The 10,163-nt window shown below is 52.6% G+C and overlaps 1 protein-coding gene and 1 long non-coding RNA gene across 2 annotated transcripts; one reads left to right on the top strand and one right to left on the bottom strand.

Annotated features, from left to right (window-relative positions):
* Positions 1 to 451: 451 nt before the first annotated feature.
* LOC309873171 (phospholipase A and acyltransferase 3-like) lies at positions 452 to 8,007 on the bottom strand. Its single transcript, XM_082748282.1, has 5 exons — positions 7,875 to 8,007; positions 7,543 to 7,632; positions 4,121 to 4,229; positions 3,119 to 3,387; positions 452 to 719 (listed from the first exon to the last, which is right to left on the bottom strand). The coding sequence occupies exons 2-5, from the start codon at positions 7,549 to 7,551 to the stop codon at positions 618 to 620; spliced, it is 489 nt and encodes a 162-aa protein (XP_082604408.1). The 5' UTR covers positions 7,552 to 7,632; positions 7,875 to 8,007; the 3' UTR covers positions 452 to 617.
* LOC309873182 lies at positions 1,929 to 2,899 on the top strand. The gene is made up of 2 exons (XR_014316219.1): positions 1,929 to 2,550; positions 2,771 to 2,899. It is a non-coding gene; the product is annotated as an uncharacterized lncRNA (long non-coding RNA).
* Positions 8,008 to 10,163: the final 2,156 nt, after the last annotated feature.

Genomic DNA, 10,163 nt, shown 5'->3' with positions numbered 1-10,163 from the left:
GTAACCCCGATTCCAGGTGTGGAGAACAGAGGGAGATAGGAAAGGATTTCACAAGATCGGCAAGAGCCTCTACTGACTTTCCTCGTGGCAGACGTCGGCTTTGGTTTGGCTTTGACTCCGCCAAACACCCACAGATCCAGCTGCAGAGTCCGAGAAGCCGCGCTGGCTCTAGTTCCGGGCCGAGGGTCCTCGCTGTCTGAAGGGTCGTGTTGTGGCCCATCAGTCAGGGCTGCGGGTCCCCCTTGCTGCTCCCCTGCCTCCCCACAACCAGAATTACCAGAATTACCCCAGCCTTGAGACAGCCAGAGCTGGGCTGACTCCTGCAGGACAAAGGCCACAGCCACAGAGACAAAGGGAGAGGACAGCGCCCAAGGCCCAGGGCGCCCGCTGGCGTGGCCAGGCCCCGAGCCCCGCTGCGCCCCCAACAGACTTGACGCCAGCCAGTTCCTGCTGCGGTTTCTCCAGTAAAGCGCTCCCTTGCTGGGCTTTATTTTATTCTGTAAAAATAAGCCTCACTATAAAACAGAATGAAACCCACAAACCCAACCGCAAAACCTCTGGCACAACCAGACCCGCTCAGTGGATAACGTCCCTGCCGATGGGTCAGGCCCTTCAACTTATTGCTTCTGCCGCTTGTTTCTTGAGAACATGACTCCAATGAGGCCCATGGCTGCCAAGCCCAGTCCTGCGATGCCGGCCGCCACAGCGACATCTCTGACCTGCAAGAGAGGGAGGGGGAGGTCACACGCTGTCGGGGATCTGAGGACGGACAGTCCGTTCAACAAGAACACTCAGTTCCAGGAGACTCACGTGCCCCTTGGCCCACCCGACAACTCAGGAGTCAACACATACTGGCAGGGAAATGGGGAAAAGAGAGCTGGATGGGGACAGAACCCGGGGTGGAGGCCGCTGGCCAGGGCTGTGCACGGGCCCAAGGCCAACTCGACCTACTCTGTGGGTATTTTAAGTCCCTAAATCCCCAGAAGGTGGTTGTGCAAAGGAGGAGCTCCTGTGCCAAGCTAAAAGAGAAAAGAATGGTGGCCTGGTGAGATGGGGAGGAGCAAAGAGGGGATTTTTGAGAACTGGCTATCTTTACAACTTCTACGCTCGCATTACTTTGAAAATCTAAAACTTAAATTTTAAAAACTATTCCAGAAAAAAAAAAAGGACAAAGAAATAGCAGCCTGCCTCGTCAGCCCAGAAACCTGATACAAAATCTTTTTGCACCCTCCAACTTCAAATGCCACTGCCACATCTAAAAAAACTTGAAAGGTAAGAAGATGATGAGGAAACCATCCCACAGGGGAGGCAAAGACCACGGTGTTTTAGGAAGACGAGCAGGTGACTCAGAAAACATCCCAACACTTTAGTCTGTTGCCCTAATTTGCAGTCTGGCTGCAAGGTCAGTGTATCCCGCGGCCCTGTCCCCTGCTTCTTTCCCAGTCTCTGCGCCACAATGTCCTTAGGGCCCCCTTTCCAGCGCCTTCATGGTCCATCAGGTCCAGCAGCGACACTGAAGGGAACAGAACCCAGTGGAAACAGTTCAGATCAGCAAGAAACAGAGAGAAAGTTCGGCCTCTTCCTATTTCCAGCACTATCCGGGCACAGCTCTGGGGACACCAGACCCCGTGACAATGCAAATGGAGAGTCTGCTCTCATGGCCACTGTCCCCAATGAAGGCCCGATGGCCCAAATCAGCAAAACCGTACTTTTTCCCACACGAGGGCGTGAAAGATGGTCACCAACATAGATCTAGAAATCTCACCCACGAGCCAAGCCAGGGGTTTAAGCAGAATCAAGAACAAGCAAAGAGAAAGATGTCTAATCATGATTTTATGCCAACAAGTCCAGTGAGAACCATGTACCCCAAATCCCAGGAATAAAAAATATGAAAATATGAACTTTGTACGCAAAACTAACGCCCTTACCTGACACGGTCGGCACTGCCCTTGCTCCCCTAAGCACAGAACTTGCCTAGATTGTATGCATGTGGCTGCCACAAACCCTTAATGACCATTATAGAGAAGAATTTGGAGGTCTTCACGGGCTAAAAATAAATACATCTCGGCGCTGCCCCTAAGTGGGCCCTTGTGGTGGTGTGCAGTGACAGGAAACACACCAGTGTCCCTGACATCACACGGTACCCAGAACTGAGGTTCCTAGCAGCCAGAGGCCAGGATGACAAGGTCTGGACGAAGCTACAGACCCAAGATGTGACTGCGAGTCAGTCTTTAACCTTCACGGTAGAGGTCATCAGGCGTGGCTTTGTGGCAGCCGCAGCGGTTTTCGGGGGGGGGGGGCGGTACCCACATGAAAGCTCTCGTTCCCAGCATTTTCCTTGCTAAATGATTTGTCAGGGTGGGAGAAACAGTCTGCAGATAAGGGAGGAGGAACAATGTGCCCCTGGTTCTTTACAGAACCTCATGGAGGGAGAATGCATGAGACAGCGACTTCGCACAAAAGGAACTTCGTCAAGGAAATCAACAACAGCTCGCTGTGAGCGTGCTCGGTGCGGAAGCAAAGAAACCAAACACAAGACAGGGGGCCCTGGTGAGTCTGAGAGTGCACATTTTTGCAGGGGGGGACGCACTGACTTCTCACGGGCCGGGCTGCTGGGGGAGCCTAATTACCAGAGCTCTGACCCCAAAAGGGCTGCAGGTGGGCGGCACAGGTCATAAAGCAGAATATTATGAAACACGAAAGCTGTTCTTCATTAGAAGTGCTAAGAAATCTGCCTTTTTTTTTTTTTTTTTTAAATATGGATAAACAGGAATTCTACGAGACTACCGAGAATGAGCTGTTTATTCTCCGTGTTAAAGCCTCAGAATTGTTTTGGGAAAAGGAAACTTCTCATGTGCTTTCTTCACTTTGAGCAATGTTTAAGTGGGTAAAAGACAAACAGTGCTGTCCAAAACACAGGATTCTTCCCGGGCAGTGACTCACATCGTGGGTCATGGTGCACAACGGCGCCGGCCCACGGGGCCGACCTACCCGTCTCCCCACCCTCGTCCCTACCCTGAGTGTGGCCTCCTCGGCCTTCTAGGTGCCCGATGCCCATCCCCCGCCGGCTGACGGAACAGTCTGGCTCCTGGGGATGGGGACGAGGCTGAGGACGCACCTGGTCACTGCGGGGGACTCCGTAGCGCAGCTCGTTCACGAAATGCTCGCAGTTCTTACAGCGCAGCGAATAGGGCAGCTCCTGCCCCACCAGCTCCTCCGCCCGCTGGACGATTTTGCTGGGAGGCAGCGGCGAGTGCTTGTCGTCGTGTTTGTTATTGACCTGGTACTTGTCTCTGCCAACCACATCACACAGTAGTTCCTTCTTCACTATGGCCTTCTCGGTCAGGGTGGACATGATGCTGGCCGCACCAGCTCCCGCAACTTCGCCTAAGGATTCACAAAGAGAAAACAGGGGGATCTGTGCTGGGCAGGCCTGTAGGGGTCCTTCCACAGGCCCTTGGCACCGTCCACAAGAGCATGAGCAGAGGGGAAGGGAAAAGGGAGCAGGGTCAGTCACAGGCTGTGTGGCTTTGGAGAGGTGCTTGTGGTCTCTGGGCCCTGGCTTCCTAAACTGAAATGAGGAGCAGTAATGTTTCTAGAGAAGTGGACCTTCTACACCTGTAGCTCCTCTGCGGCCCTCTTGGTTATGCATATATGGGCTGAGCACCGCCTTCTCCCTGGGGGAACAGATTATGAACCTTCTGTGATTCCATCAAGGTCATACTCCCTTGACAAGTACAAAGCTGATGACTGCAGAAAAGGGGGGTGGATGAGGAGTTCCCACCCTTCTTGGTGCAGAGGGACCCAAACCCCAAGCAACTGCTAGAGGTGGGTCCCCAGGGAGACCCGTAGGTACACCTGGCACAGCCCTTACTGAGGCTGAAAGGCTGGAAGGGGCAACCAAGCTCCAGAAATTAAACTCCCTATGGAGTACTATTCTGCCATGAAAAAAGATCTTGCCATTTGCGGCACAGTGAACGGACCTACAGGGTATTATGCTCAGCGAAATACATCAGACGGAGAAAGACAAATACCATATGATTTCACTCATATGCGGAATCTCAAAAACAGAACAAATGATTATAGAAATTAACAAAATAATATTTCCAACAGCGCTTACTTGGAGGAGCCAGGTGGATCACATAACCATCTCCCACATAGACAGCCCAGTGCTTGTAGCCAAAGCGGAAAATCTCAATCAGGTCTCCAGGTTTGGGTTCCTGACCAAACTGTAACACAAAAACCCAAGGTGGTGTAAGCAGCCTTCCAGGCAACAGTAGACAGCGCAGCTAGGGCCCTGCAGCTTGGCCTGGGGACCCCACTGGGTGATGCTCACCACTTGGTGGGAGCCTGGCATGGGAGGGAACTCCTGGGTCCTGTGGGGTCCTGGTCCTGCCGTCATGTTCCGGAGTTCCACACCACTGGGTCCTGGAAGCCTGGAGAAAATGTCCTTGTGGAATAGGGGAGTAGAGATTGATTCAGTGCGTGCATATTATGATGTATGCACGTGTGTGCATGCTTGCGTTGTATGGCATGCATGTGGGGGAGCACACATGTGTATATGTACATGTGGTGCTTGTGTGTTCTCTGTGTTGTGTTCTATGTACCTGCATATCAGCATGTGCTGTATATGTTGGGATTGTGCATGTATGTGGGATACATCTTTTGTGTTGCATGGGGGTTTTCGTGTGTGTGTTGGGCATTGTCATGCACACACTAGTGTGTGTGTGTATGTTGGGTTTGCATGTATGTGTTGGGAGTACTCATGGGCGCATGTGTGTGTGTGTGTGTGTGTATCTGTCTGGTATGCATGTGTGTGCTGGGTGTACTTGTGTGCACACCAAGTCGGTGATGTGCATGTGCAGGTACGTTGTACACCTACCCCTGTGTGTGCAGACATGACCATCTGTGTGAAAACCCCTTCTGAGCCTGGGGGCCCCAGACCCCTCCCCAGCAGCCGGGGAGGTGAGTCGGCAGCTTCTCGACCCTCTGCAAGTCCTCCCCACACCTCTTGTCCCTCAGTGGCCATGGCTGCACCAGGCACTTGCTCTACTCAGATTCTGTCCCCTCCAGCCCCGGGACACCCGCTGCTGGAGATGCCAACCCAAGGGACATGAGCTGACAGCATCCTGAGGGGACCTGAGGATCTGTAGGGCTGGCCAACTTCTGGCCCTGAGGGGGCCTGCACCCAGCATGCACAAAGCAGGCCTCTGTAGGCACTTTTTCCACAGTCCTGAGGGAAGGAAGCATCACCCCATTGCTCAGGTGGGCCACTGAGGGTCAGAGAGACAGGGGCTTGGCCCAGAGCACTCAGCTGGGCAGCGCTGAGCTGCCTCTTCTCCCCCTGATTTGCCCCTGCCTCCCTCCCCATCCACACCACTTTCCTGCTCCTCAGTGCCCCTCCCCCCTCCCCCCACCAGCTCCCAGGCTTCCACAGCATCAGATTGGAGAATGTTTCAGTTTCTCTTCCTTCTGTGCCTGCTTTCAGCAAACCACACCCCTCTGTCCCTCATTCCAGGCCATCTAATCAGGGACCCAGGGTCAGCTTTCCTCAGTCCTCTTTGTCACGCCAATATCCAACTACCAAATCTAACCCTGGGGGCTTCTCCTGAATTCATGTCCTGGTCCACTTCCTACCCTCTGAACTCATCAGGACAGTCTCTGGGCCTGCCTCTAAAACCTCACAGCCTTGAGTATTATGTTTTTAAATTTTATTCATTCTAGTAATCACCACACCCAACACGGAGCTGGGTTCGACTCACGACCCTGAGATCAAGAGTCACATGCTCTTCTGACTTAGCCAGCCAGTCCCTCAACTCTACAGCTTCTTGACTGTATCTCTTTTGCCCACCCTGGCCTCCTGTCCCTGCAACCCCACATCCAGTCTCCCCAAGACCCACTGTGGCCTTCTCAAGGGGCACATCTCACTATGACCTTCCCATGGCCTCAGGGCTCAGTGCGCACACTTTGGGCAGCTCAGCCCTCCTCACCGTCCCCGCCCTCTGCCCGCAGGTTGACTGGCTTGCCCTTCACCGCAACACAGAGCTGGCTCCTGTCTCTGGTCTTCTGCATATCCGTCTGTCTGAGTCACAGTCACCTCCTCACCCCCTCCCTTCCTCTTCTCCCCCACATCAAGCATCCTTCTGAGAAGCTGCCCTCAGGGCCCCAGACTGCCTCAGCTGCCACTCTCTGGGCCCCCAGGTCCCTGGGACCTGTACCTCCCTCTGCATGCATCGTGTCCTGCTGGGATTCCCTGTGTCTGTCTGCACCTCCCTCTGGGCTTTGAGCTCCCCTGGGGCAGGATCCTGTATGTTGCCCCCCAGGATCCAGTGAAGGGTCTGGCCTGGAATGGGGGGTCAGAGGGACTCTGCATGGAAAAGGGGCTGGAGGGTCCGCGGGGCAGGGACATGGGGCCCTGCTCCTCCTCTCTCTCAGCCAGGGCACAGCAGGCCCAGGGATGGTTCCCATATGGGAATCAAAAGGGGATTTTTCACTCTGAGATTCCGTGTCTAACTAAGGTCAGCCCAGACCTTAGTTAGCTTAGTTAGCTCCTGCACAGGAGCTGCTGGCAGTTAAATGGTCAACCCAGCTGGCTTGGAGAAGGAGAGGTTGCCCGGGCAACAAAAGCCAGATTTATTTTGACAACAGTCCATCCCTTGGCCCACCCCCATGATCAGCTGGGTGTAGACTGGGCTGCTCCTTCTGAGAACAGCCTCATTTCCTGGAATTGCCTGAGTTCAACTCTTTCCCCTTCAGTGCACACCAACCGGGGAGCCGGCCTGCCCCTGCCTAGACCTGTGTAGATCTGCACATCAGGGCTGACAGGTCGGGAGATCAGTCAGGGCACCTGGGTGGCTCAGTCAGTCAAGAGACTCTCTTAGACTCAGGTCTGATCCCAGAGTCCTGGGATCGAGCCCCGAGTTGGGCTCCCTGCTTAGCAGAGAGCCTGCTTTTCCCTCTTCCTCTGCCTGTAGCTCCCCTTTCTCTCTGTGTCAAATAAATAAATAAAATCTTAAAAACAAAACAAAACAAAAAAATAAACGAAAGGGAGGTCCGGAGTCAGAAAGCTGGAATTGCAGCATACCTACCGAGGCAGGACAGATGCCAAGGAGGGAAGAGCAAGGGGGGCGGGTAGAGCTGGGCAGGCACTGAACTCCAGCCCCCGTGAGGGAGATAAGCTTATTGGGGATCTCCTCACTTCCCAAGTCCTGGAATACCACCCCCCACACCCCCAGGCCCACACACCAGGTGCTTCCCAGCTCAGGTGAGCGAAGTCCCCAACCCACCACAGCTCCTTCCCCAGGAGCCCCTGCGCCCCGTGCTGAGCCAAAGGATGGAGGAGGCTCACTGGGCCCGAAGCCCTCACTGTCCTGCAGGAAAAGGGACTTTGAAACAACTAAGAGTTTTCCATAACATCCTTCTAAAGCCTTTCCAAACTCTGGAGTTCAGTGTGCCAAGACCAGGAACCCAGACTCAGTCCCTTAGAGGAGAGGGCTGCCCTGCTGCCGGAGAGCCACAGATAGGAAGTCCCAGGAGGCTTACCTCAGCCATGGTGGTGTCTGCTATTCAGCTGGGTGTGGACCCACTTTTATAGCAACTTTGAGAGTTTTCCTTTCACTTTTCCTTTTGATACTTTTTTTTTTAAAGTCTCTCTTTTTTTTTTTTTTTAAAGATTTTTATTTATTTGTCAGAGAGAGAGAGGGAGAGAGCGAGCACAGGCAGACAGAATGGCAGCAGAGGCAGAGGGAGAAGCAGGCTCCCTGCTGAGCAAGGAGCCCGATGTGGGACTCGATCCCAGGACGCTGGGATCATGACCTGAGCCGAAGGCAGCTGCTTAACCAACTGAGCCACCCAGGCGTCCCTCCTTTTGATACTCTTTAAAAAGTACTGCATAAAAATCTGTTTTCTTGAAACTTGAAAGTAGGCTCATACCTAGCTTGGAGCCCAAAGCAGGACTCACATGGCTGACCCTGAGATCCAGACCTGATCTGAGGCCAAGAGTCATACACATAACCAGCAGATTCACTCAGAAGCCATCATAAACTTCCTTATTTTATTTTATTTTATTTTTTTAAGGAGAGTTAACATTTGCTCTATATGGAAGGGCCAGTGATTACCCAACTCAGAAGAGGGAATCACTGTGGCTTGTCCTTGAACCCAGGTCCGATCTGCTCACTGTAGGACATGCCAGTAAATGGAGAGAGACCAAGTGTTGGGGCATGGAAAATGATTTTTGTTAAGAAAGCTAGCCAAGAGAGAAGATGGCGTACTGATGGCCCCAAAATTCACCCTCCCAACTCCATGCAGGCAGGTCTTCTAAAGGAGAAGAGGAATGAAAAAGACACCTGCCAAAGCTTCCCCAGGCCTTGAGCCATCAATCAAATGTCTTCAATAAACCTGGGCCAGGTTCTTCAAGTTCCCTAAGAAACTCTAAACAGAACTGATTATTAGTAATGAAGGCTTAGGGAGTGACGTGAAAGAATGTGCTGGTTAGTTTATTTTGTGTAATGTGTCCGGTCTTAATTCAGTGTTCTCATTAAAATCTAAAGGTCAGCTAGTTCCCGCATTCGGGTTTACCCCAAGGTCAGCGAGTTCCCCCAGTGCGCTTACAGCCTACGAATGGGTCTACTGTGGAGTAACAGGGGAGGGAGAAACGTTCAAAGCCAAGTGAATTCAAGATGGAGTTAGTCCTGCTACGGTCTCAAGCTACCTGGAGGCCAGCCGCCTTGGTCCGCTGTGGCTGCAACAGACGTAAGGGGCACGTGTTGACCTGGCAGTGTCCAAAGGCAGTGAAGGGAGATGTTTCTCATCACGTGTCTCTCTCTCTCTTTTTAAAAAAGATTTATTTATTTGTTTGATCTTGAGAGAGGGCATGTGTTCGTGTGAGCATCAGGTGAGAGGCAGTAGGAGAGGGAGACAGACTTCGAAGCCAGTTCTGTGCTGAGCTTGGAGCTGGACGCAGGACTCGAGACCATGACCCTGAGATCAGGACCTGAGCTGCAACCAAGAGTCCGACGCCCAACCGACTGCATCACCTATCACATGCCTCTGGGTTTCTGGGAGTTACAGCTTTCCCGTCACCCCCTGACTGTCTCATTCCCGCCCTTCACTGCCTGGAACTGGGTCACCTTTCTTCTCCTAAACCAGTCGAGGGCTTCCTTGGCAGTCTCAGAATGCTTCCAGCCCGTCACCTGGATCTGCAGAGGGGCTCCTGCCGCCCCGTGAACAGCAGGGCTCTGTGAGCCTGGGAGAAGGCCAGCGACCATGTGTGTGGTGGGGGCGGGATGGGGAGATGGCCCCTGGCTAGGTCATCAGCACTTAAGATGCGCTTACCTGCTTCCCATCCACTGTCATAACGGCTTTATTATAAGGCTACAAAGAGGCTGCAGCTGGTTTTCAGACAATCACACTGGTTTCCCACAGGGTCTGGTGGGAGAAGCCGGGGCAGTCGGCTTAGCGGCCGGCAGAGAATGAAGCAGGCTTGCTGCTGTGAGCAGGACCTCCATCAGAATGAGCTTATGCTTGGGGGGCTCAGGGAGGGCACCCCCTCTACTAACGTCATTCTCTGGCTTCAGGTTCTTTGGACCCAAGATCCTGATGGTCCAAGATCTATTGGTTCCTTTGGTCTTGGCCCCAGGCCCGCACTATCCATCTGCTTCCAAGTGAGCTTTATTTCTGAAAGGAGCCTAAGAGTATGGAGGGACCGAAGCAGGCTTTCCTAAGATGGGCCACCTTGGCATGAAGATTATTTTCCTGTTAAAGGCAATCAGATTTAGCAGTAGATTCAGGAAGTGGTCTTTACCTCTCCCATAAATGCCTAAAAGAATTTATTAGGAGTCCTGCTCCAGGAATAGCAGTGTACTTATCACCATAGATAAGTACATGATACTATGAACTAAGTATGGTAAACAGGGAGGGACCTAGTAAGGCAGGTTTGAACAACAGTCTCTATGTCCCATCATCTCTGGGTGGTCCAGCAAATATTTACCAAACATTTACTTTTTCATCTTCTGTTGAAGTGCATGTCTTCTTTCAGTTTCAGACCTCTCCCCCTTAGTTCAGAATGACATATATACCCCATGTTGCCCGACTGTCTTTGGAATTTCCATGTCTATGTGGATTCCCCACATGCACAAAATTAAATTTTATTTTTCTCCTGTTAA

The sequence above is a fragment of the Mustela nivalis genome (genome assembly GCF_964662115.1).
Source record: "Mustela nivalis genome assembly, chromosome: 9".
Classification (NCBI taxonomy): domain Eukaryota; kingdom Metazoa; phylum Chordata; class Mammalia; order Carnivora; family Mustelidae; genus Mustela; species Mustela nivalis.
The sequence above is the reverse complement of the archived record's forward strand: the minus strand, read 5'-3'. Positions and strand labels throughout refer to the sequence as shown.